General features: G+C 54.0%; 1 protein-coding gene across 1 annotated transcript; it reads right to left on the bottom strand.

Annotated features, from left to right (window-relative positions):
- Window positions 1-1359: 1359 nt before the first annotated feature.
- Window positions 1360-21811, bottom strand: NPR2 (natriuretic peptide receptor 2). Its single transcript, XM_072859613.1, is given in 25 exon segments — window positions 1360-1425; window positions 1595-1692; window positions 1788-1886; window positions 1973-2147; window positions 2249-2326; window positions 2328-2415; window positions 2581-2727; window positions 2840-3008; window positions 3090-3245; window positions 3319-3478; window positions 3556-3627; window positions 3894-3998; window positions 4140-4217; window positions 4384-4458; window positions 5044-5170; window positions 5282-5366; window positions 5481-5613; window positions 5693-5748; window positions 5751-5786; window positions 5878-6013; window positions 6253-6366; window positions 6457-6659; window positions 21038-21093; window positions 21095-21700; window positions 21702-21811. Coding segments are annotated over 25 exon segments (3228 nt in total).
- Window positions 21812-27872: the final 6061 nt, after the last annotated feature.

Raw genomic sequence — 27872 nt, 5'->3', positions numbered from 1 at the left:
AGGTGCCATGGCTATATTTAGCAGTGGGGGCCAGGGCTGGTGTGGAACACAGCCCACCTGGCACCACCAGCGGTGTTATCCCACAAGCGTGAGGTCGTTTACCTGGTGTGCGAGACGCCAATATACCAGCATCCCTGCCACCCCAGGGCATCCTCAGGCTGGGCATTTGGAGGGGGAGCCCCATGTGGCAACGCAGTGCAGGCATGGGGACACCCTCCAGCCCTTCTGCGAGTCACTGCTTTTCCAAAACGTGGGGGCAGCTCCACTGCTGCCCCATCTGCCCCCCCCCAGGGCATGGCATGGTCCCAACCCTCCTCCTTGGGCATGGAGGGAGAGCCCTGGCACGGCCCCATCCCCTGGGACATGCCCTCTCCTGGAGCCCGCAGCAGGTGACACGCAGCCCCTGTCCCCAGGCACAGGTGGGTTCCAGTAAGAGGCAGTGGTGGCGTGGCCAGAGCATGAGCGCAGAGGAATGCACCGCAGCTCTCGTGCCAAAGCAAACCCTGCCGTGGCGGCTCTGCGTTCCCAGCACTGCCCCAAGCCCTCGCCAGCCACCACCGTGCTGCAGCTGCCCTGTCCTGGCTCCCCGTGCCCGCCTGGACCCCTGCCCCATGCCACGGCCGGACCCCCGGGCTACAATGCTTCCGGGATGCTCCAGGCAGCTGTCCCCAGCCCAGGCTGAGCTCAATGTTGGGGTCTCCCCTGGCCCCCCACCCTGCTTGGCGCTCCAGGGCAGAGCACAGCAGAGGTCAGGGGATGGAGGTGTTTGGGAAAGTTTGTATTTCAACAAAATAGTTTGCAGTGACTCATATTTACACCTGGGGGGGTGTATTTACATGACCCTGTGGGGCTATATACAGGGGAGGGGGAGATTGGGGCAGTGGGGAGCCACGGCATTGAAGCCTGCCCTGCTCTGGCCGAGGGGCCAGTCCCAGCAGGAGCCCCTGTTTTGCGCCCCCCCCCCCCGGGGGAGGGGGTGACATGGGCGCAACTTCTGCCGGGGGCCAGGTACTGAAAAGAGATGGCAAAGTGCCCCGTGGGGCAGCCAGGCCCTGGGAGCGGCTCAGAGCCAGCTGAGCTGCGGGGGAGAGGGCGAGGGGGGCAAAGAGCCCAGAGGGTGGGGAGATATGGGGTCCCCCAGGCTGGATCGGGGCTGGTTCCCCCCCTCTGGTGGAGGCTGCGGAGGGAGGTGGGCTTTGCTGGTGCCAATGGAGGGGGGCAGGCGGTGCTGTGGCCACTGGCCCACCCAAGCCCTGCTGAAGCAGGGGGGCTGCAGTGGCGGGGGTCCTGGTGCATCCCTTGGGGCCAGGTGCTGGGAAGTGTGGTGGCCCACTGAGGTTGGGGACTCTGCCACCAGGCTCAAATGACTTTGGAGTCTTTCCTCTCGCCCAGCAGCTGCCAGTATGTCTGCATCTTCCCCTTGCCCTGGGGGGCAGAGGGGGGTGGTGAGACCCTCTCCAGCCCCCGGTGCTGCCCCTCGGGTGCCATCCCCAGCACCAAAGGGGACAGAGGGTCCCAGCCCTGACCCATCCACCCAGCACATGCCCCTGTGGCAGGAAGGGCTGGCACCCCGCTGGGGTCCCTGTACCCTCACTTTCATCTCCACATCCCCGCGCAGCTCCAGCTCAAAGCAGCCAAACTGGACTTCATCCAAGACTTCCTTGGTGGTGGAGGAGTCGTGGATCTTCAGGGCTGGGTGGCACAGAGGGGCAAAAGGGACATGGCTGGGTCTGGGAGTGAGGCACGACCTGCGGCACCAGACCCCAGCTGCCAGCCCCATGGCTCACCCTGGCCATTGGACTCCATGCGGGATGTGGTGTTCACCATGTCCCCAAACAGGCAGTACCGCAGCATCTTCAGACCCATGACTCCAGCGCACACAGGACCTGCAGGCACAGAGATGCCCGGGGCTGGTGCAGGGAGGGCGAGCGAGCACCTCCCAGCCATGGTGCTGGCCAGCACAGGGGCTCACTGATGTGTACACCGATGCGCAGGCAGAGCTGGTCGTTGGGAAGGTGACGGATCTTGAAGGTTTTGACAGCCTTGAGCAGGGCCAGGGCCATGCGGACGATCTCGCAGGCGTGCAGCTTCCCGTTGTGCACCAGCAGCCCCGACATCACCATGTAGGCATCCCTGATGGTCTCCACCTGCAGGGTCAGGGGGAGTGAGTACACCCCGGGGTCCCCACTACCAACCTCAATTCGGGGGGGATGCACTTGCTCACCACCCCCCACCCCACCCCCCCCACCTTGTAGACATCAAAGTTGTCAATGATGGCATCAAAGCAAGTGTAGAGATCATTCAGCAGTGTCATGACCTGGAAGGAGCAAAGGGGTATGTGGGGCTGGGAGCAGGCACATCTCCCCAGCCCCAGCTCGCACTGTCTTCCCGCGCTTCAGCTGCTCCGCCATGGAGCTGGCGAGGACAGGAGGGACAGTAGTGGGCTCCCTTCCTCCCCAAACCCTGCACCCTCTGTTCCCCCTTGCCCCCTTGCCTCCCCCAGCATGGAGAGCTGGCAAGGGACCCCATGCTTGCACGGCAATGGGTGCATGCTGACCCCACATCAACCCCCAGCCCCACACACTCCCATCTTGGTAGAGGAGGTTCTCTGCCTTGCGCTTCTCCTCCAGGTAGGCCTGCGTCCGGTCCTCCACTGGCTTCTCCAGGCTGTTGGCGTACTGCTCCATGCGCAACAGCAGGTTGTCCAGGATGCTGGTGCTGCCCTCCCTGCTGGGATGCAGGCAGCTGGCACTGTGGGTGGGTAGAGGTGCCCCCCAATCCCCCCATGGCTGTCCCCACTCCCACCCAGGGCCACCTTCCCCGCTCGCCAGCCGCCCACTTGTTGAATCTATGGATGAAGATCTTGATCTGGCTGAAGTTGGGGTGCTTGGCTGGCTCCTGTGCCCAGCAGCGCTCCATCAGCACCACCAGCTCCTCGCTGTGCACCCCAATGTCAATGGAGGGGCGGAAGAAGGGCTTCTGGCTGTTCCGCACCATCTGCTCGATCTCTGCCAGGGGATGGTTGACAGTGAACGCTGGACCCCTCCTGGTGGGGATGGGACCACCTCATGCCCACCCCCCACCCTCACCTTTGGGGCTCAGGTCCATGCCCTCAATGTAGAAGGGGCCATTATGCAGGGCAACCTCCTGCATGATGATGCCAAAGCTGTAGACATCAGCTTTCTGCATGCTTGGGGTGGGCAGGCACCCCTTCTGCAGCAGCTCCGGGGCCGTCCACAGCTTCTCTGGTGGGACACAGCCATGGGGTGGTGAGGCAGGGCCATCCCATCCCCTCAGTCCCCATTGACAGGCACTCAATGGCGTAGAGGGCATGTGTGTCCTCGCCATTGCAGGGCAAGTGGAAGCTGGCCAGCCCGTAGTCGGTGATCTTCAGCACGAAGTGGCTGACCACCATGCAGTTGGACAACTTGAGGCTGCCATGGTGGCCAATGATGCTGTTGTGCAGGAAGGCCATTCCCTGGGACAGATGGACATGGTGAAGCTGGCACCCCCAGGCACCCCACTTCTAGCCCCTCATGTCCCTCGCTTGGGTACCTTGACGATATCGTTGATGAGGGAGTAGTGAAACATCCAGTCCAGGTTGATGCTGTCATTCTCCAGGACATCCTGGGGCAGCACGTTGAGCAGGCCCCAGGGATTGCCCGGGACAGCAGCACTGGCACCAGCCTCACCAAGCACCCAGCCACAGGGCGCTCTGCGGCACCCACCCCATCCCCTCCACCAGCCTCTGACACCTGTTTGGGCAGCTCTGCCGTGAGTCTCGTGGGGCTTGGATGGCCACCAGCATCTACAGCCCTGTCCTCAACACCCAGCCCAGACAGGTCACCAGGAGTGTCTAAGTGTCATCCCCGGTGCCCTCCCCACCCCCCTACCTGCAGGCTGCCCTGCGGGCAGTACTCAGTGACGATGCAGATGGTGGGGGGATTGGTGCACGCCCCAATGAAGCGGGTCAGGTGGTTGAACTGGATGTCCTGCATCTGGAGGCAGAAGCAGAGCCCAGACGGTGCTGAGGTTGGGGGGGGGATGCGCCGCTGCTCCCACCAGCCCCCCCTCACTGCCAGGACTGGCCCCTGCACCCCCAAGCAGGGTGCCCACCCCGGCCCAGACCCCAAACTTACATGTTTCAGCTCGAAAAGCACCTGCCGCATCAGCTCGATGCGCTTCTTGTTGATGTGCTTGATGGCCACCACATTGCCCTGGGGTGCCAGGGAGGGGGAAGATGTCAGTGCCCACTGGGCGGATTTGGGGAGGGGAGGAAGGTGCTGGCATCCTGCAGGGTGGGAGTGCAGCCAAGGGGGAGCACTCCAGCAGGGCGGGGGGGGGGTTGGGGAGAGGGCTCAGCTCCCTGCCTGCCACACTGACCTTGAAGTGGCTGGTGTTGGCAAAGATCTGGTACTTGCCATGGGTGGTCATCAGGTAGCTGGAGCTGGAGCCACGCTACGGGGAAGGAGGGGGTTAGGGATGGGGACCCCGGGACGGGGGATGACAGGCACCGATGGAAGTGGGCAGGAACACCCAGGGATGTACAGGGGATGGTGCAGGACAAGCTCTGAAGGGTTAGCACAAGGTCTGAAGGGTCAGCACAAGGTCTGCATGTTCTGTAGGGAGGGTGAAGTCTATAGGATGAGGTATGGTGTGCTGCAAGGGATGGAGGGGGCGTAGGGGATGGATAAGGTGTGGCTGTGCAGGGGGCAGAGGGCTGCACAGGGGCAGGATGAGATGTGGCTCTGTAAGGGATGGAGGGCTGCATAGGGGACAGAGGGCTGCGTAGAGGATGGATGAGGTCTGGTGCTCTGTAGAGGATTCAGGGCTGTGTAGGGGATGGAGGGTCACGTAGGGGATGGATGAAATGTGGCTTTATAGGGGATGGAGAGCTATGTAGGGAGGGAGGGCTGTGTAGGGGATGGATGCAATGGGGCTGTAGCTCTGTAGGAGATTGACATGATGCAGCCCTGTAAGGGAGGAGTGTCATGCAGGGAGGGAGGGTGGCGCAGGGTCAGGAGGAGAGTCGTGCCCCAGGACTAGCATCTCTCACCAGGAACAGGGTGAGCCGGCTGCCTTGTGGTACTGCTTGGGGTTCCCAAATTGCAGCCTTTCCCAGCGGATCCTCCAGAGCATGCTGGCAAGCTCCTTCTCCAGCATCAGCTTCCTGGGGGGGCACATGGGGGTCAGGCCCCTGCAGGCCCCTGTCCTGCCTGCTCCCCCACCAGGCTGAGGGGTGCCCAGTGCCCAGACAAAGGCTCCCCCAGCCCTGACTGACCTGAAGATGAGGAAGCTGGAGATGCCGAACATGACGAAGGTGAGGCCAGTGCCCAAAGCCACAATGGCCAGCATGGAGAGGAAGGCTGCAGGGAGAAGGAGCTGTCAGCGTGGCCCAGCTGGCCATGGGCACCGAGTTCCCATGCACCCACAGGGAAGGGTGCTGGGGACCAAGGGACATGGGGACCTGGTACACCCACTTTTATCACAGAAGGGGTCATCCATGTCAAAGCCACAGGGCAGGTTGTCCAAGGGGGCGGGGCCTTTTACCCAGGGGATGGGTTGGCCCAGCCAGTGAATCTGCTTCTCCACACCCCAGTAGTGTCCCACCACCTACGGCAGAGAGCTGAGCCCATGCACCCCACCGGCCCCCAGCCCCAGCTGCCAGCAGGATCCTGGTGCCAGCCCCCACCTCATACTGCCCGCTCTTGGGGTCACCCATGGCCCATAGGTTGAAGTCAGTGTCCCGTCATTGTTGTTGTCCATGCTCACCAGCCCCGTCACCCCTGCGGGAGAAGTGAGACACAGGTGGGATGGGGACCGCATCCCACTGCTACCGTGGCACCCCTGTTCCAGCCGCTCCTGTCCTGTCGTTACCCTGGAACTTGCAGTCCCACATCTTCTCGATGATGTGGGTGGCGTTTTTCTTGGAGCCACCCTCCTGCAAGGTCTCGTTCAGCACCATGGCATACAGCAGCATCCTGTCATAGAAACACCCCACCACCAGGTTCATCTGCCGGGGGGTACCTCAGCGCACCCACGGCCACGTGCACGGGGGCACCCCGGCCCCATAACCCCACACCGGGGCTGTGCACACACCCTGTGGGGATGGCACTGCCTGTGGCTGTTCCCACCAGGGATGGACCCTCTGGCATTGCCTGTGGCCATGTCCCACCCTCTGCACCCTGGTGAAGTGCCACAGCCCCACGGAGAGGGTCCCCACCACCCCATCATGCAGGGGGACTCGCTCACCAGGGAGTAGTCGAGCTGCATCCCAAATTTCTGCTTGGCTCGCAGGATGAGCTGGGTTTGGAAGTGCTGGTACTCGGGGTTTTGGGGCTCGTAGTAGATGATCACCAGCACCATCTGCAACCGAGCACAGCACCCCAGTTCACGCACCAGGGCCAGGCTGGAGAGGTCCCCATCCCCATCCCCAGGCAGGCGGGCGCAGCTCACCTGGAAAGCCTTGCACAGCCCCAAGTCCTGGCCCAGGCTCCACTGCCAGGGCTTGAAGAGGTTGCTGGCAGAGTCGCCCCGCAGGCTCTCCCTGAAGATGTCCAGGTAGAAGAAGACGTAGTCGCCATTGGTGAGGTTCTCCTGCTGCGCCAGCTGCATGATCTGGTGCAGCATTTCTGGTGGCCCACAGAGATACACCAGTGCTGGTGAGATTGCGGGGCATCAGGGGGGCGATGCCATCCCACCCCAGGGCACCCCAGCCAGGTGTGGGGTGGGGTGCCTTTCCTTGGGGCAACGGGGCAGAGCAACCCCGGGGGCACGCTTGGTGGCTGCGGGGAGCGGAGGATGGAGCAGGCAGATGGGGCAGGGCTCAGCTCACCACCTTCTCATGCCACGTGCCTCACGGCCACAGACCTGCTCGGCCCCATCACCCTTGCTGGCCCCAACCCACTCTTGTCCCATCAGCCACCTTGAGCTGAAAGGGCCAAAAGGAGAATGCTCCAAAATATGGGGCAGACACCCCATGTGTGCCCATGCACAGACCCCACACACACCACTCTGGCACCCATGCACACCCCGCTCCAGCAAAAGCCACCCAGGGGATGCCTTCCCTGGCATCAGCTCCCCAGCTGCTACCCACCAGCCCCAGCCAGGGGACCCAGGGGCCGGGAGAGGCGTTGGGGCCATGCACCAGAGGCCCCTGGGGAACCCGGGCTGGGGAACAGGACTAACCCATGTTTGGGTCCGGCCAGCCGTGCGGCAGGAATGCGCAGGTTCCCAGATTCCAGCACCTTTGGCGGCCACCGGCACTAATTGGAAACAGAGCATCTTGCTGGTGCGATCCATGCGACAAGGGGGTGCCCAGGCCCCGGCCAGCTGCCCCGTGCACCCCCGCTTGCTCCTGGGGGCTCAGCCAGCTCCAATGGTATGCCCACCTGGGTGCTGCGGGGGGGGCACAGGGGGCCATGGGGGCAGGCGCCCGAGTGTGCGAAACCACCGAAAGCAGGAGCTCTCCTCGCCCTCCCGGAGGATCCTGCCACCGCCTCCCCCCAGAAAACCAGGGCCCCTGCTCCAGCCAGCCTGGCTGGGAACCCGGGATTGAGCAACAGAGGAGGCAGCAGCAGAGGGCACCGGAGGAATGTCACGCTTGGGCGCTGTCCCCGGCACGCAGCCCTTCTGCACGGGACCAGCACCCCGGCCGGATCTGGAGTGCAGGGAGGGCTGGGAAGAGCAAGGAAGCCCCGCGCTCCGGGATGGGGTCCCTGCTGCCAGCAGACACCCGGCCACGCAGGCAGCAGGGCTGGCAGGGGGTCGCCCGCGGGGGCAGCAAGGCAGCCTATGGGTGGGAGAAGAAACCCAGCACAGCCACCCTGGGCACAGGAAATCCGCAGCAACGTGGGGAGCTGCTCCTGGGCACGGGGGAGAGGGAACTAGAGGCAGCTTGGGCTGTGCATGAGCAAAAGCCCATTTCAGGGTCAGAAATGTTTTCCCTCCGAGTGCTGCAATACCTCGAATAAACATTCTCTGCTTCCCCACTTCACCCAGAAATGTGCCATCTCCCACTCCCCACATCGCTCTGCAGGAACAGGCAACCCAGCATCTCCCCAGCATGCAGAGGCTGAGGTTCTCCTGGTGGGGATGCAGCGTGGGACCCTCCCCAGCCCAGTGCAGGCACCAGGAAAAGGCAGCGTGCGGCACTGCAGGGGCTGGGGAGCCACAACAGCTGGTGGCAGATGGTGGGACACCCCGGGCAGCCAGCCCCCACGGTGGCAGTGGCAAAACCCCACCTGGTCAAAGGCCACTGAGCAGGAGGGGACAATGCCTCAACAGCTCCCCAAGGACAGGTTGCAGGAGCTGTGCAGAAGGAAAGGGTCAACGCTCGGGGCTCTCCATGATGCTGGCAGCCTCCTGCCTGGCCAGCAGCACCCCTGCCTGCTTGCACACCCCCCCCCGGGGGTCGGCAAATGGCCAAAAGCAGCCTCAGCATCACCAAGGACAAGGGGAATGGGGTCCTGTAAGGCTGAGGTGCACGCAGCCCCCAGGCATTTATTTAGGGGGTGCCTGTGATGCAGGAAGCAGAGTGCACGGCCCCAGGGAACGGGCAGGACCCCGAGCACACAGATGGGGTGGCAGGACACTGTCTGACCCCTGCATGATGGAAGAAAACCCCAATCCCAGTTTCGGGCAGCAAATCCCTGCAAATCCTGGTTTCGGGCAGCCCCACCAGTGCAGGGCACTGCAGCGCAGAGACCCCCGCCCCGTTGTCACGGATGGAGTGAGCGTGCACTTCACTTGTAAGAGAGAAGTAAAATATACTTTATTGATACAGAATAGGGAGTTAACAAAGTTCAATGCAACAGTGTTTTAACAAGATTCGATGGCAAGGTACACTTGATTATTTACTGCATAGAGGACAGGGTCAGACAAAACTGTCAGGGAGACCCTCCCGTTGAGTCATGAAGTTCAGAAAAGGATCCCCTTGCTTTCTAAACTCCTTCTCAGAGAGGAGTCTAGGTGCAGCTAGATCCAATCCTAGTCCCAGACTTGGTCAACAGTTTATGTCTAAAGGATTATATGTGCGCAATCAATCCTTTATATCACTTAGCTAAGATTTCAAAGTTTAGCATGCTATTAGTCACTTACTGAGGATCTGTTGCGGCAAGGAATCTCTCAACCTCGAGGAGTAACCTTGAGAGGCATCCCTGCTCAAGGGGAGATCCTGGCGTGCAGCCAGCTGCCGTGCAGGAGAGCTCAAAGGGCTCTTGGGCTGCTCACTATTTATGGGGGTAAGATCATAGAATCATAGAATCATTAAGGTTGGAAAAGACCTCTAAGATCATCTAGTCCAACCGTCAGCCCAACACCTCTATGCCTACTAAACCATGTCCTGAAGTGCCACGTCTACACGTTTTTTTAACTCCTCCAGGGATGGTGACTCCACCACCTCTCTGGGCAGCCTGTTCCAATGCTTGACAACCCTTTCAGTAAAGAAATTTTTCCTAATATCCAATCTAAACCTCTCCTGATGCAACTTGAGGCCATTTCCTCTCGTCCTATCACTTGTTACTTGGTAGAAGAGACCAACACCCACCTCTCTACAACCTCCTTTCAGGTAGTTGGAGAGAGCAATAAGGTCTCCCCTCAGCCTCCTTTTCTCCAGGCTAAACAACCCCAGGTCCCTCAGCTGCTCCTCATAAGACTTCTGCTCTAGACCCTTCACCAGCTTTGTTGCCCTTCTCTGGACACACTCCAGCAACTCAATGTCCTTCTTGTACTGAGGGGCCCAAAACTGAACACAGTATTCGAGGTGCGGCCTCACCAGTGCTGAGTACAGGGGCACGATCACTTCCCTAGTCCTGCTGGCCACACTATTTTTGATACAAGCTAGGATGCCATTGGCTTTCTTGGCCACCTGGGCACACTGCCAGCTCATGTTCAGCCGGCTATCGACCAACACTCCCAGGTCCTTTTCCGCCGGGCAGCTTTCCAGCCACTCTTCCCCAAGCCTGTAGCGTTGCATGGGGTTGTTGTGGCCGAAGTGCAGGACCTTGCACTTAGCCTTGTTGAACCTCATACAACTGACCTCGGCCCATCGATCCAGCCTGTCCAGGTCCCTCTGTAGAGCCTTCCTACCCTCAAGCAGATCGACATTCCTGCCCAAGATGATTGACTCATAGTCATATTTGCATGCCAACCACAGATTTTAGTTTCTTCGGTAGGCGCATTGCACAATAGCCCTTGGCTATTGTGTTGTTATCTGTCTCCCAAATCCACTTTTGAGCCGGATGCAGCCATCATGACCAGATGCATCCATTACGACCACCACTGGTGGTTATCACCTGAGCAGGGTTACAGGAGATAAAGGTTGGGGGCAGGGGAAGCACACCGCTGTCCCACACCCACAGAGATTGCAGGGATGAGGACCAAATGCACTCCTCTCCCGGCAGCAGCACCTGGCCATCTCCCCAGGCAGGTGTCCTGGGCTTTGCAGGCAGATGCTCTGGTAATTCCCTCAACCACAGTTCTAATTATATCAGTGCTTTTGCAAGTGGCAGGAGAGATGTGGCCCCCTGCACGTCACCCAGGCACCGGCAAGAGGGGCAACAGGAAGCACAAGGTGGCCATACATGAGACGGGGCAATGCATCCACATCCCCCTGCACCTGCTCTTTAGGACCATGAACGTCGAGGATTGGCAGCTTCAGGGGCCCACAGCGTGGCAGGGAAGCAGCTTTCCCCAGGAAAGGTTCATCAAACTCCTGCCCATCATCTGGGAGAAGGAAGGTGATGCCATGAGGGATGACATGTGGTGTCATTGCAAGGGCATGGACATGGATGCAGCTGCAACCTGAAAGGGTTAAATCCCTGACAATCCCTGACTAAGACCTTACTGTGATACATAGACTTGCATTTTTTAGTTTCACTTGCATCCTTGTTCTCTTTTGTTTTCATCCCCATTAAAGATAGTTTTAGTTACCTGCTGAGCAGAGCTGATGATAGGACATTTCCTGTGACTTCTTACCTGATAAGACTAAACAGGCCTGGAGCAAGCTCGTTAGGCTTCCTAATTAAATCACTGATAACAGGAACTCAGGACGATTGTGCCAAAGATAAGCACCAAAGAACTAGCTTAAATCGACCCCCTTGTTACATTCCAAGGCCGAAGGACTGATGAGCTAACTCAATGACTATATATGGACAAAGGAAGCCCAAAGTTCAACTAGCGGACAACGTGAGGAAGACTATGGAAGACCACCGGAAGGGTGAAAAGACCCTAACCCTAATTTTACTGTGCATGCTTGGACTATGTAAATGAATTCCGGGAACTCATCACCATAAAACTGCCCTTTTCAGGAAATCGGATGAATATGTATGATTTTTCTGTATATGAACTGATGTGTTGTGCTAACCTGGCGGAGCACTTGTGGCGGAGCGATCCCCAGTGCTGCCCAGCGCTGCAATAAAGAATACCTGCTTAATAGTCATCCCGACTATTGAGTCCTGATTTCGGCTTTTCACGGCAACAAACCGAAGCTCCTGCTTCCCTCTCCATACCATGCCACACAGGGGTGGGCACCCCTGGGACAGCCTTGCAGGGTCCCTGCTCCCTGCCCCACACCCCCGGGTTAGGAAAGCATCTAACATCAGCATCGCAGCCCTGAGCACCTATCCCCATGGGGCCGAGCACCCAGCCCCACACCCTGCCCCCAGCTCTGGGCTGTGGCCAGAGGGCCCAGACCCCACCACATCCCAGCTTAGAGGGCCCCCAGGTCTCTGCCCACACCCGGCCTCCTCCTCCAGCCCTCAGCAGCCACGACCCCCCTGCCTGCACCAGGAGGGATTGATTCCCATCTGGGTGGTTTATGGAACCAAGCTGGAAACATTGATGGGAATCGCTGATTTTAGCCTTTTTCCCTGCGTGGTCCTTTGCCCCTGTCCCACGTGAAGCTCCACACCCCACAGCTGGTGACAGCGCACACAGGGAGCCTCCATTCCAGCCCCTCGGCCAAGCAAAAAAGAGGGGCAGCCACAAGCTGCTCAGCTCCTGCAGTCCACCATGGGATACCCAGCCCCATGGACCCAGCCCCACTGGCCTCAGTCCTGGGGGAACCCGGTCCAGCACCCCAAAGTGCTCCAGCCACGTGCCCCCAGCCTGGCCCCATGCAGCCTCAGCCACGTCTCCCACTGGCCCATCTGGCTCCACTCCTCCTGGCTCGATGTCCTTCTTAATGACACAGCATCTTAGGATCCATTAAGAAGCATCGCAGAGCAGCTGGCTCTAGGATCGATACACCCCGCTCATCAATAATGAAAGAGCATCAGGCTGTCCTTGCTCTCCAGCTGCTTCTGTAAGCCCCTCCATTTCCTCCCGCTCCCAATATAGCTGCTCTCCCAGGGCGCTCGCAAGGTGCCAAATTGACTTATCCCTCCATCAGCAGTGGGGCCATCCCCAGCCCCATCCCTGGGGTGCAGTGGGGACCAGCACAGCCCGGGGCACCCAGGTGCCAGGCTGGGGGGGCTCTCCCTGAGCAGGGCATGGCCGCCTCAGCATGCTGGCACTGGGCTGCTCCGGGCATGTAACCACAGCTGGCGCTGCCCTTCAGCTGGCCACGTCCACACCGTCAGCCACAGCCTCCAAAGTGGTGGCTGGGCCCAGCCTGCTCCTGGGGACACCCTGATCCTACTAACGCAGAGGGCAGGGTGGCCCCAGTGCCACTCACACCAATGCATCCCACCAGGGTGAGGGTCTGCCTTGGCTCTCCCCCGGCACAGGGTGACAGGGGGACCCCATGGCCCCCTGCCCTGGACCCCCCCCCGGCACTGGGGTGGCCCAGGGGTCCCAGGGACTGCCTTGTCCCCTGTGCACCCACCAACTGGGGGCCACCAGTGCAGGTCCTGCTGCTCCCCCAGCACACTGCAACCAAATGCGCCTACCCCTCGCTGTGCCCTACTTACAACTCGCTTTGCCTACCTCTCCCCATGTCCCACATGGGTCCCACTGCACCCCTGGCCCCTTGTTGTGCCCCACATGGGTCCCACTGTGCTCACCCCCTGCTGCACCCCACATAGGTCCCACCGTGTCCTCGGTCCCCCACTGTGCCCCACACGGGTCCCACCGTGTCCTTGGCCCCTCACTGCACCTCACATGGGTCCCACTGTCACCAAAATCGGGAATCAAACTCCTTAACACCAATGTAGTATTAAGAAGCAGGCATTCTTTATTGCAGCGCTGGATGCACGGGGGATCGCTCCTCCTAGCGTGCATACCACAGTTCGCATCAACCAAAACTTATATTCTTCAATCACATACACATACATCAAATTTCCCGGAATAATCATCCATATTCATTCTATTTCCCAGAACTAATTATCATATTCGCATGGTCATTACGCATGCGTCCTAGAGCTCCAAGGGGCTTCTACGGGGGTCTCCAGTGGTCTCTGGTGGTCATGCAGGTGTGTCCTCTTGTTGACCCCTTTTTCTGGACATGCGCAATCCCACCTGGCTGATGTAACCCATTTCCCTCTCCATGGTCCATGGTTTCTAACAATATGATTGATGCTTGGCTACCCTTATTCCTATTCTAGTACAAACCAACTGTTCTAGTGGGTCAGCTAGTTCTCGACCTATTGTCAAGATGGGCTGGGGCTGTACTGGGAACATAGCAGCATTGTTCATAACCATGATTTATTATGCTCTATTCTATGTTATTCCCCCTCCCTTTGATTACAAAAGTTATCAATTAACTACTTCGGTTACATTTCCCCCCTTTGGAAGTTTTGAAATAATCATCTTTTCAATACTTCCATCTTAAAGATTTCACTATATGCTAGTTCATTATTTCGTTAACTAATAACAATTGGAATCTACAACAATTCCATGATCTGTCCTTCACTATATGATGGTGGGAGCGTTGTCACTGAATCACTTAAATCTGGTCTTTTAGCCACTGTTTGTATAATCATCCGATTGAAAGTAGTTCTGCTAGTGAGTTCCTTCTTTAAACAGTAGTAAATAAGCGATAGTACCAAAAATATTATCAATAATAGTAGTCCAGTGCTAATTAAGGACTTTATCCAGGAGCTCAAGTTCCATCCCAATCCACTAAAAATTTTGTCGATCCAACTCTCCTGCATATCATGTTGCATTTCTTGAGTATCCTTTTCTATTTGTCCCAATAAATCCAAATCATGCTCAACGTCCTGAGTGACATTTGGGATGTGTATACAACAATGGTCTATTCTCTCTCTCAAGTACCCACAAACTCCATGTTCCTTTAATAAGAGCATATCCAAGGCCATCCGATTTTGCAAAGTCATTCTCGAGGTTGCTTGTAACTGCAAGTTTAGTTGTTTAAATCCTTTCCTGGTCACATTAGCCAATCTTTCTACTTGACCAGTTAATTTATACAACCAGGCTTTATTCTTATAAGTTGATAAGGGGGTCAACAGAGACTCCAGAGCCCATCCAATTTTTACTCCGGTCGAAGGTTCATTCCATTCTGCATTATCATCTATTTGTGATCTCTTTATCTGTTCCAATTTTAAATTTTCCAAGCTTCCTTTAAAAGGAGCTTCCTTCCAAATTGGACATAATGTTGGCATCCCCAGAGTAATTTGTTTTACCTTCCCATCCAATTGTAAATGAGTGGACCAGGTTCCATCATTCATTGCCCAAAGTAAGTGTCCTGGGCTCTGGATTGTAGATTTTCTACAACTGAATATTGTCCCCCTCTTGGGCTTATATGCATCAGTTAATTGTAAATCACTTCTAAGTCCTCTACATAAACATCCATATTTCAATGCGGCGGACAGAGGTGGAACATTCTGAATTGCTTTACTAACTGTACTACAATTATATATCTTTTTACAATTCCACCAAAATACAATACTTTCTTTTTCTCGGGATGTACTCCCCTTGTCATTAACTGATGGAAAAGCCGCAAAGGTCATTCCATCCCAAGTAAAACACCAAGAGGCGTTAGCCATATACTGAAATTGTGATAGGATAGCCATTGACCATACTGATTCCCATAAAACCATCTCTCGTTCGGTTCGGTTAGTCTCTTTACATTTCCATTCCATAATCATTCAACTGACATTCTTCCTAATTGGCTCATCATAAGAGCACCAACCTACATTGTGATATCTCCCTACCTTAATGAAAACATAATTTAATAGTTTTTCACAATCTGCTCTATTCCCAGGGGTTTTCCATTTCTTTTTGACATATTTTATTTGCTCTTGCCATCCAACAACGGGAACTTGCTCACAAGAAGCACTGTCATTGTTGGATTTCTCACTACTCAAATTTGTTGTCAAAATTCCCCACGGGATTGATTCACCCACCGCTCTTGGAATTGGGAGGCATGCAGTTATCTGGGTTATATTCTGTAAGTTAGCAAATTCTTTTATTAGCCCCACCATCAAATTCTCTTCCAGGGTCTTTCTTGGGAGGTATATTAATTGTTCCGCTTCTATTGACAATGGATCCCCCCTTTCCGCCCTCACTTCTGATCGATCTTCCCTTATTCCAAACAATGCTCCCATCATCATCAGTTTCCAGATCAAGATCCATGCCCCTCCCATTCCATGATAGCAACTCCTTTGTTTAAACATATTTTAAAGTAAACTTTGCAGTCTCGGGATCCCTATTGATAATCTTCCACGAAGGAGCCCTCTTCACTCAAGTATAATGTATCCACGGTTCCACCCCTTCCACTTTAACTGCAGTATAGGTTGTTAACAGTACTTGGAAGGGTCCTTTCCACTTCTCCTGCAACGGTTCAGAATTCCAAGTTCTTATATACACCAAGTCACCTGGCTGATACTGATGTACAGGTGTATCCAAGGCAAGCGATCTAGTCAGCACAATGTACTTCCGAAGTGCTTCGAGGGTCTTTCCTAGAGAAATCAAATATACACTTTTAAATCCGTTTCCCCCACCACTTTCATATCCCCTGGGATTAGAGGAGTTTGGTAAGGTTTGCCATACAAGATTTTGTATGGACTTATACCATCCCTAGACCTTGGTTGAATCCTAATCCTTAAAAGAGCTAATGGTAAGGCCTGCAGCCATTTTAAAGACACCTCTTGACAGATTTTACTAATTTGTCTTTTCAATGTCTGATTCATTCTTTCAATTTTCCCACTTGACTGTGGTCTCCAGGGAGTATGTAAATCCCACTGTATTCCTAAGATTCTACTCACTTGTTGAACTACTTCTGCTATAAAATGGGGTCCTCTATCCGAAGACATGCCTATTGGTACCCCAAATCTTGGTATTATTTCTTTTAACAATATTTTAACCACTTCTCTTGCTTTGTTAGTGCGACAAGGAAAAGCCTCCGGCCATCCAGAAAACGTATCAATTAGTACTAATAGGTACTTATATCCACTTTGTCTAGGTAACTCAGAAAAACCAACCTGCCAGTAATCCCTTGGGGAATTACCCTGTTTTGTAACTCCCAAGGGTGCTTTCCTTTGATTCAAGGGATTATTTTTAAGACAAATTGGACACTTAGCTATTACTGATTTAATTATTCCTGTCATCCCTACACATACCACAGATGGTTTTAAACTAGAAACCATAGCATATACACCCCAATGTGTTTACTCATGCCTCTCCCTTGCAAGTTCTAACATAACTTGCGGGGTCACTATTACCTGTCTTTCTGGCGTTACCCACCACCCTTCTATATTTTGAGATGCTTCTAATTGTTCCGCCAATTGTTCATCCAATTTATTATATTTTGGCTTTAAATTTGGGAATTTCATCTGTTTTACTGGTACTAGTGCAAGGATACCTCGCTCTGCAGTCTCTTTTGCAGCTTTATCCGCCAGTCGGTTACCTATATTTACAGCCGTCTGCCCCAATTGGTGAGCCTTACAATGCATTACCGCCACCTCCTTTGGTTTCTGCACATCTTCCAGGAGTTGGAGAATCTCCTCTTTATGCTTTATCAGTGATCCCTGGGCCGATAGCAGTCCTCTCTCTTTCCAGATAGCTCCATGAGCATGAATCACACCAAACGCATATTTGGAATCAGTCCATATGTTTACCCTTTTTCCTTCTGCCATCCGTAGAGCCTGCTTTAATGCCATGAATTCTGCTTTCTGCGCCGAGGTATTTGCAGGCAGTGTCCCTGACTCCAATACCTTGGTGGTGGTGACGACAGCATATCCAGCCATTCGTCTTCCTTCTTGCACAAAGCTGCTTCCATCCGTAAACAATTCCAGATCAGGATTAGGCAACGGTTCGTCCTTCAGATCCGGTCTGCTAGAATAGACTTGCTCAATAGTTAGCAGGCAATCATGTTCTAAATTCCCCATAGGATTTTCCGTCGATAAAAACATGGCCGGGTTTACAATTGCTGTGGTTTTTAATTCCACATCATCTTGTTCCAATAGAACAACCTGATATTTCAACATTCTGCTGGGGGATAGCCAATGACCCCCCTTTTGCTCCAAAACAGTCATTACCATATGTGGTACATATACTATTATCTTTTGGCCCATAGTCAATTTTCGAGCTTCTTGAATCAGCAATACTGTTGCTGCCACAGCATGCAAGCATCCTGGCCATCCTTTACTCACGTTGTCAAGTTGCTTAGAGAAATAACCCACCGGCCGCTTCCAGGATCCCAACCGTTGTGTCAATACTCCAAGGGCCAGGTGTTGCCTTTCATGCACAAACAGCTCAAAAGGTTTGGTTAGATCAGGTAAACCCAATGCAGGGGCCATCATTAATGCCTTTTTAAGTTCTCTGAATGACTTCTGACATTCAGGTGTCCAAGTCAGATACTGATCTTTGGATTCTTTTAGGGCTTCATATAATGGTTTCACATATAGCCCATAATTCAGGATCCAAAGTCGACACCATCCGATCATACCCAGAAAGGCTCTAAGTTCCTTTGGACTATTAGGTTCAGGAATTTGACAAATGGCTTCTTTTCTCTCACTCCCTAGTTGTCTCTGTCCTTGAGATATCTCAAATCCCAAATAAATTACTGCTTCTTTCCCGATTTGAGCCTTGTTTCTGGAGACTCTATATCCTCCCTGGCCCAGGAAATTCAACAGACTAATAGTCATCTCAAAACATTTTTCTTTGCTTTCTGCTGCTACCAAAATGTCATCCACATACTGCAACAATATACCTTCTCCTTGATTCTGTCTTTTCCATACCTCTAATTCCTTTGCCAATTGATTCCCAAATATTGTAGGGCTATTTTTAAATCCTTGTGGAAGTACAGTCCATGTCAATTGCATCTTCCGTCCTGTGGCAGGGCATTCCCACTCGAAGGCAAATATGTTTTGACTTTCTATATCCAGAGGTATGCAGAAAAAGGCATCCTTTAAATCCAGTACAGTAAACCATCTATGTTTCTCTTTCAAAGCGGTCAGCAAAGTGTATGGATTAGCCACTACTGGGTGTATATCTTGAACTATTTGATTTATAGCCCTTAAATCCTGGACTATCCGATAATCTTTGCTTCCTGATTTCCTGACCGGTAATATAGGAGTATTAAATTCAGACTCACATTCTACTAAAAGCCCATATTCTAAAAATTTTATAATTAACCCCTCCAACCCCTTTCGAGCCTCCCACTTAATAGGGTATTGTTTTTGTCTTACCGGCTTGGCTCCAGGTTTTAAAGTCACTTTTACCGGCTCTGACAATTTAGATCGCCCTGGAACTCCACTTGCCCATACCAGAGGGGTTACAGCATTCTCTACTTCTTCTGGAATCCGTTCTTCCTTAGGGGAATCCTGTAACATAAACATTCTTGCCTTCATGGCTTTTGATTCTGGTACTAGTAATTTGATCTCCCCATCTTTAAAAGTTATTTCTGCCTCTAATTTACTTAATAAATCTCGTCCTAGCAAAGGTAACGGGCATTCTGGCATGTACAAAAACTGATGAGTTACCCACTGTTTTCCCAATTTAAATTTTAACGGTTTTAAAAAGGGTCGGTTTTCCTTTTGCCCTGTCGCACCAACAACATCTACTGATTCCTGACTAAGTCTCCCTTTACATGTATTTAATACCCAATAAGTAGCCCCTGTATCTATCAAAAATTCTATTTCTTCATTCCCTAGCCTCAATGTAACCAGGGGTTCAGCTAGGGTTGATTCCCCCCGTCTCCTTCATGATTCATCGTCCAAAGTCATCAACTTAATTGCCTGTAGCGAAGGATCTAATTCTCTCAATTTGGGACATTTCCTTTTCCGATGCCCACGCCCCTTACAGATAGTGCATTGATCTTCTGCCAACCTGGGAGTTACCCTCCTTTCAAATCCCCTCTCACCGATATTCATTCCTCGTCCTCTTCGATTATTTTCGGTCAGGACCGCCAGTAATTTTCCATCCCTTCTTGCTTGCCTCATTTCTTTTTCTTTTTCTCTGTTATTATATACAGTCCAAGCTATTTCAAGCATTTTGCCCAAATCTCTAGATTCAGGTCCCTCCAATTTCTGAAGTTTCTTTCTAATGTCTGGGGCCGATTGACCCATAAATATGGAAGCCAATTGTATCGCTTCTTCTGGTTTGTCTGGGTCCAAATTAGTATATTTTCTAGCAGTCACCTTCAGTCTTTCCATAAAGGCTGAAGGGGACTCATTCAAGTCTTGTCTTACTTAATAATTTTTTGACCAATTTATCGCTTTTGGCATAGCATGTCTAACTCCAAATAAAATCCACTTCTGATATCTAGTTAGCATTCCTCTGGGTCCCGGTTGATTAGGGTCCCACTCAGGATTTGCGGATGGAAAATTCTGGTCCACCGTTCCCTGTAAATCCCCATTAGCATGCACTCCCTCCACCTGTTTTCTAGCAGTATGTAATACCATTTTCTTTTCAGTATCATCAAGTAAAGTATCCAATATTACTTGTAAATCATTCCAATCAGGATCTTGAGTTCTAATTATTGTTTCAATCACCTTGGCTACCCTTTCGGGATCCTCCCAATAGGTGCCTGCAGTTTCTTTCCATGATCTTAAATCAGTTATCGAGAAAGGGACTTTTACCACAACCGGACCATCATTCCCCGCTGCCTCTCGAAGAGGGGCTTGGAGAAAAGCTGGTCCAGCCTCCCCTCTCCTTCCCCGTGTCCTTCCTGAAATCAGGCTAAATCCCTCTGCTTCCCCTTCCATAGGAGGAGCAGAAGCATTATCAGCCTCCAAGATGTGATCCCCTCGATAATTTCCCCATCTCCGGTGGGGTGCAACCAATAAATCAATATCGTCTTCCTCGGATCCATGTTTTAAACATCTTTTACTAATACTGCAAATTGAGCAGCACTTTTTCGAATCCCCATCAGATTTTTCCCCCTTCAAAGCCATTATCATTGAATTTTGTGGATGTATCTCACACTGTTTCTGCCACTCCGGATGATTTTGCAGCGTAAAAAACAAATCCACATATGCCATCTCATCCCACTTTCCTTTCCTTTTACAAAATAGCATTAATTGCAAGATGGTATTATATCGTAATGTTCCATTTTCCGGCCATTTCTCCCCACCTTCCAAAGTATGCGTTGGCCACCAATGATTGCCATATTCAATTAATTGTTTCCGAGTCAAAGGATCACACCCCAGTAGTATTAAGAAGCAGGCATTCTTTATTGCAGCGCTGGATGCACGGGGGATCGCTCCTCCTAGCGCTAAATCCAGCGCTGCAATAAAGAATGCCTGCTTCTTAATACTACATTGGTGTTAAGGAGTTTGATTCCCGATTTCGGTGACACCACTGTGTCCTCAGACCCTCGCTGTGCCCCACAAAGGTCCCACTGTGTCCTTGCCCCTTTGCTGTGCCCCACATGGGTCCCACTGCCCTCCTAGTCTCTTGCTTTGCCCCACACGGGTCTCACTGTGTCCCCGTCCCCTCACTGTGCCCCAGACGGGTCCCGCCGCACCCCTGTCCCTTCGCTGCACCCCATGGAGGATTTTGCTTCCTCCCCTCCTCGAGCCCTGCGCGGTTCCCCCGCGGGGAGCCCCCTCTGCTCCCCCCCTGGGCGCTCAGCCCTGCCCCGCGCGGGGTCCTCCCACGCCCCCCGCCCTCCACGCCGCGCCGCCCCACGCACCGTGCCCGTTGGCCTTGATGAAGTGCACGGCGGTGTCGGGGCCGCCCTCGTCGGGAGTAGATGTGGTGGCGCATGGTGAGGTTGCTGCCGTCCTGCAGCTCCTGGTAGACACCCTCGACAGTGAAGTAGTAGGGTCAGTCGTCGGTCTTGCGGTCCACGTAGAGGAGGACGGCGCGGGCGCTCCAGTTGAAGTGGGCGTGGAGGTGGGAGACGAAGGCACCAAGTTTAGGGGCCGAGGGCCCGGTACGCACGGTCGTGCTGTAATGCTCCCGTTTGCGGCTGAAGCCGGCCGCCACCGCCCCGCCGGTGATGAGTGGCAGCCGCCAGCGCGAGGCGAAGCGCCCCACGGAAGCGGCGGGGTAGACGCAGCCCGGCCCGAAGAGGACGTCGGGGTCGTGGTAGAGCTTCAGGTCCACGGCGTTGAGCGGTGCCACGTACTTGGAGCAAGCGCCCTCCAGCTCCGAGCTCACGAACTCGACGCGCACCGAGAAGGGCCGCGGCAACAGCGGCGGCTCGCCCCGCTCCAGCGCTTCCAGCGCCAGGCTCAGCGCCGGCCCCACGCGCAGCCAAGCCCACGCATAGCTCACGTTGCGCTCCGGCAGTACCACTGCTACCGTCAGGTTGGCGACCGCCCCGTCGGGGGTCGCCGCCCGCCGCCGGCTGCACCAGCAGCAGCGCCGCCGGCAGCAGCGGCAACCGCGGAGCCCTGGGCCGCGCTGGCGCCGCCGCCCGCGGCTCCTGCACCCAACGCGCCCCCGCCCCGCCGCCTAGCATCCCTTTCCCGGGCGGCACTGCCCCGGGCCGGCCAGCGCCCCCTGCCGCCGCTCCCCGCCCGGCCGGACGGCACGGGGATGGGCGGCACCGCGGGGCGGGGGGAGCGGTGTCCCCAGAGAGGGGGGCTGGGGAGGGGGCGCTTCGGGTCTGGCGGTGCCCGGTGGGGGAGGGTGGGGGGGTGCTCGCGTTCGTGGTGTCATCAGTGGAGAGGTTGGGGAGGGGCTCTGGGGTCTCCAGTGGGGGGTTTAGGGAAGAGGCACTCCAGGTCTGGCAGCCCCCAGTTGGCAGGGATTGAGGAAAAGTTGCCTGTGTTCTGGGAGTCCCCACGAGGGCTTGGGGAAGGTCCTGGGCAGTGGGGTGCAGGAGGGGTGATGAGGCCTTGGCAAAGGGGTGTCCTGGGGAGGGGTGTCCCCACTGGGGAGGGGGGGGTGAGGAGGCACATGGCTGTGGGGCTGTCGGCACGTGGCAGCAGCCAGCTGGTAGGGAAGGGGACATTCTTGTAGTCTAACAGTGTAGTCTAACAGGAGCTGGTGGAAGGCCAAGGCTTACGTAAAGCTGATAAGGGGGATTCAGACGGGAATGCAGACCGTCTAAACAAGAACCATCTGAAATATCTGGTTTTGGGAACCATCTGAAACAACTAGTACAAGTGTGATAAGAATCACCCTCATGCGAACTATCCTCATTATAACACTAAAAGCCACAACCCTCAAACTGGAGACCCTGGACCAAGCAGAGACCCCTCACCTCTGAGCATGCGCAGAATATTAAAATAGCACTGTAGCTCTAAGTTGAAATAAGAGAAATGTAGACCAATAGAAAACTGCTTTGTGTAATTACTTATGCATATGCATAACTGGACTGTATAAATACTGTACCTGTATGACCGAACTTTGTGCTAGCTTTGTGGAGCTACCACCTAGCACCCATCTCTGCACAGACACGAAATAAAAGACCTCTGCCCTGTGTGTACATTGGTGTCTTGCACACCGGGTAAACAACCGCACACTTGTGGGATAACAGTTTTGGCAACCCAGACGGGACTGAGCTAACAGCCTTGCCTGGTTCGTCTTGCCGCATCCGATGGGGAGAAGAGACCTGAGTGGACTCCAGCGCGCACCGACCTGTTGATCGGGGACTCCTTCAGCTCCTCTCCTGCAGTCGGGCGGTAAGCAACACAACGGTGCAATGCTACTGAAAAGAGGTATTTTGGGGGGGGATATGAGAAAAGGGGGGTAGGGGCAAGATCTCTTGGGAAGCAGGCACCATCTGTTCTGTTCTGGGCTCTGCATAAGACGCATCAGGGAAGATACGCAGCAGCAGCAGCATAGTTCTGTTTGTTTCTTCACGCTGTTCTGTTCTGATTAACAGAGATGTCCCTCCTTCTGGTTTGTGTAGAAACGCTGGGTTTTTTGGTACCGATATGGGTGCTGCTGCTTCCCAGAAGGCACCCCTTTACTCTCGTCTCAGATGCATCCTGAAGAACTGGAAGAAATTTGGGGGGGATCCCATGACTAAAAATAAGCTAAAACGATATTGTAATCAATGGTGACCACAATATCAATTGGAAGATGGTGAAAAATGGCCTGAGAGGGGATCCTTGAAGTATAACACTATATTGCAATTAATGTTGTTTTGTCGGAGATATTGCAATTAATGTTGTTTTGTCAGAGAACTGAAAAATGGGATTAAATACCTTATGTGGATATGTTTTTTTTGCATTAAGAAATGATTGGGATATTAGGAAGAAATGTGGCTTAGTGGATTCTAAACATCAGATTGGAATATACGCGTTAAAAGAGAAAAAAGGAAAATCTTGTTGTATTGAATTGAAACAATCCAGAAGGAATGTACAGTACTGTTATAATTGTAATGATGACTCATAATCCTAACTGGGGAGATGTACAGGCTCTCCTAGAATATTTGTTTACCACTGAGGAGAGAAGAATGATTTTAGAGAAGGCTAGAGAGGGACTAACTCAAGAACACGGGGGGGTGCCTAATACCAATATGTACCTCCCTGACGAGGGCCTGGCTCTGACTCAGCGTGGGCGGGGACAAGAGTGATGGCAGCAATTCCCTTCCCGTACAAGAGCAGCCCCCAGGGAGCACGAGCGACCAGGGCGTGGTGTGGCAGTTAGTGCAGTCAGGGAGTGTAGGGAAGGCGAAGGCACCTACTAGCTCAAGAGGAACTGTGAAAAGTGAGTTCATTCGGTAGTCCCCATCCTTTCAGAAGAAACTAAGCTATGGTCTTCACTCGTCAGAAAGCGATGCCCTCTGTGCTTGCCAGAGTGGATGTGGCTACCCAGATGGAGCTCCCACAAAAACATGTGGCCACCCAGGTCTCAGGCTGCAGGGAGTGCCAGGGCCTCTCACTGTTCACACATGGCAGCTGTGAGGACAGCTGTGTGAGGTGCAACCAGGTGGATGATTTGCTCTGCATGGTGGCAGAGCTATGGGAGGAGGTAGAAAGGTTAAGGAGCATCAGGGAGGCTGAGAAAGAGATAGACTGGTGGTGCCATGCTCTGTCCCCCCCGAGACAGGAACAGGAGCAGCAGCAGCCACCAGTAAGAACCCACGATCAAGGGGATCCTGTATCCCCCCACACCGGGCTGAAGGCAGCAGCTCAAAGGAGGAGAGTGAATGGAGGCGAGTCCACGCTCCTGGCGGCAGGCGAAGGCCCTCCCTGCCCACCTCGCCTCCCCAGGTGCCTCTGTACAACAGGTATGAGGCCCTGGAGGTGGAAGGCCAGTCAATGGATGATGGGGATGACAGTCCATCTACGCCAGAGGTGTTGCCCAGGTCAGAAGAACGTACCTCTCGTATTAACACCACCTCCATAAGGAAGAGAAGATGGGTTATAGTTGTGGGTGACTCCCTTCTGAGGGGAACCGAGGGTCCGATATGCCGGATGGACCCTCCTCTTAGGGAAGTCTGCTGCCTCCCTGGGGCCTGGGTGAAGGATATCACGAGGATACTCCCTAGCCTGGTACGGCCCTCGGACTATTACCCTCTACTGCTCTTCCATGTGGGGGGCGATGAAGCTGCAACACGAAGTCCTAGGGCAATCAAAAGAGACTTCAGGGCCTTGGGACGGCTAGTAAGGGACTCTGGAGCACAGGTTATTTTCTCCTCTCTCCTTCCAGTTGTGGGCAGTGACACTAGAAGGAACAGAGACACCCAATCTATTAACTCATGGCTCCGTGGCTGGTGTCATCGCCACGGTTTTGGTTTTTTTGATAACGGGATGGCCTACACAGCACCAGGTTTGCTGGCGTCTGATGGGATTCATCTTTCTCAAAGGGGAAAGAGAATCTTTGCTCAGGAGCTTGCGGGGCTCATTGACAGAGCTTTAAACTAGACTTGAAGGGGGAGGGGGATAATATCAGGCTTGCCCGAGGGAAGCTGAGGGACAACGTGCCACGGTTAGAGGGAGCGGGTGCCAGTGAGGGCACTCAGCCTGTGTCTCTGAGATGTGCAGGGTACGCTGGGGCACAGCCAAAGTCGAACAGAGTTGAGCTAGGGGATACTGAGGCAATAGGAGCCAAGAGGGAAATGCCAGTGAAACACCTCAAAGCACACAAGGGGTGTTCTTCTATGAAGGAGACATGGACGACAGCCCAGCTGAAGTGCCTCTACACCAATGCATGCAGCATGGGCAACAAGCAGGAGGAGTTGGAAGCCATTGTACACCAGGAAAACTATGATATGGTTGCCATCACGGAAACATGGTGGGATGACTCGCACAACTGGAGTGTGGCGATGGATGGCTATAAACTCTTCAGGAGGGATAGGCGAGGCAGGAGAGGCGGTGGGGTAGCCCTATACGTTAGGGAGTGTCTGGATAGTTTAGAGCTTGATGATGGTGACGATAGGGTGGAGTGTCTATGGGTAAGAATCAGGGGGAAGGCCAACAAGGCAGATATTGTGGTGGGAGTCTGTTACAGACCACCCAACCAGGATGAGGAGACTGACGAACTATTCTATAAGCAGCTGGGAGAAGCCTCACGATCGCTAGCCCTTGTTCTTGTGGGGGACTTCAACCTACCAGATGTCTGCTGGAAATACAATTCAGCAGAGAGGAAACAGTCTAGGAGGTTCCTGGAGTGTGTGGCAGATAACTTCCTGACACAGCTGGTGAGGGAGCCAACTAGGGAAGGTGCCCCGCTGGACCTCTTGTTCACGAACAGAGAAGGACTTGTGAGCCATGTGATGGTTGGAGGCCGTCTTGGGCAGAGTGATCACGAAATGATAGAGTTTTTGATACGTGGAGAAGCGAGGAGGGGGGTCAGCAAAACTGCCACCTTAGACTTCCGGAGGGCAGACTTTGGCCTGTTTAGGAGACTGGTCGACAGAGTCCCCTGGGAGGCAGCCCTAAAGGGCAAAGGAGTCCAGGAAGGCTGGACATTCTTTAAGGAGGAAGTCCTAAAGGCACAAGAGCGGGCTGTCCCCAGGTGCCGAAATACGAGCCAGCGGGAAAGAAGACTGGCCTGGCTGACTAGAGAGCTCTGGCTCGAACTCAGGAAAAAGAGGAGAGTCTATGACCTCTGGAAGAAGGGGCAGGCAACTCAGGAGGACTACAAAGGTGTAGTGAGGCTGTGCAGGGAGAAAATTAGAAGGGCCAAAGCTGAGCTAGAGCTCAATCTGGCTGCTGCTGTAAAAGACAACAAAAAATACTTCTTCATATACATTAGCAGCAAAAGGAGAGCTAAGGAGAATCTCCAGCCCCTAGTAGATGGGGGAGGGAACACAGTGAGCAAGGATGAGGAAAAGGCTGAGGTACTTAATGCCTTCTTTGCCTCAGTCTTTAATAGCAGGGCCAATTGTTCCCTGGGTACCCAGCCCCCTGAGTTGGAAGATAGGGACGGGGACCAGAATGGAGCCCCCATAATCCAGGGGGAAATGGTTAGTGACCTGCTGCACCACTTAGACACTCACAAGTCTATGGGGCCTGATGAGATCCACCCGAGAGTACTGAAGGAACTGGCAGATGTGCTCACCAAGCCCCTTTCCATCATTTACCAGCAGTCCTGGCTAACTGGGGAGGTCCCAGTTGACTGGAGATTAGCAAATGTGACACCCATCTTCAAGAAGGGCCGAAAGGAGGACCCGGGGAACTACAGGCCTGTCAGCCTGACCTCGGTACCGGGGAAGCTGATGGAGCACATCATCCTGAGTGCCATCACATGGCATGTAGAGAATAACCAAGGGATCAAGCCCAGCCAGCATGGGTTCAGGAAAGGCAGGTCCTGCTTGACCAACCTGATCTCCTTCTATGACAAGGTGACCCGCCTAGTAGATGAGGGAAAGGCTGTGGATGTTGTCTATCTAGACTTCAGTAAAGCCTTTGACACGGTTTCCCACAGCATTCTCCTGGAGAAACTGGCTGCTCATGGCTTGGATGGGTGTACTCTTCACTGGGTAAAGAACTGGCTGGATGGCCGGGCCCAGAGAGTTGTGGTGAATGGAGTTAAATCCAGTTGGCGGCCGGTCACAAGTGGTGTTCCCCAGGGCTCTGTGCTGGGGCCAGTCCTGTTTAATATCTTTATCAATGATCTGGATGAGGGGACTGAGTGCACCCTCAGTAAGTTTGCAGACGACACCAAGTTGTGTGGGAGTGTTGATCTGCTTGAGGGTAGGAAGGCTCTGCAGAGGGACCTGGACAGGCTGGATCGATGGGCTGGGGCCAATTGTATGAGGTTTAACAAGGCCAAGTGCAAGGTCCTGCACTTGGGCCACAGCAACCCCATGCAACACTACAGGCTTGGGGAAGAGTGGCTGGAAAGCTGCCTGGCAGAGAAGGACCTGGGAGTGTTGGTCGACAGCCGCCTGAATATGAGCCAGCGGTGTGCCCAGGTGGCCAAGAAAGCCAATGGCATCCTGGCTTGTATCAAAAATATTGTGGCCAGCAGGACTAGGGAAGTGATCTTGCCCCTGTACTCAGCACTGGTGAGGCCACACCTCGAATACTGTGTTCAGTTTTGGGCCCCTCAGTACAAGAAGGACATTGAGTTGCTGGAGCGTGTCCAGAGAAGGGCAACAAAGCTGGTGAAGGGTCTAG

Source organism: Ciconia boyciana, chromosome 4, assembly GCF_034638445.1.
Source record: "Ciconia boyciana chromosome 4, ASM3463844v1, whole genome shotgun sequence".
NCBI lineage: Eukaryota > Metazoa > Chordata > Aves > Ciconiiformes > Ciconiidae > Ciconia > Ciconia boyciana.
This window is presented reverse-complemented; position numbering and strand designations above follow the sequence as displayed.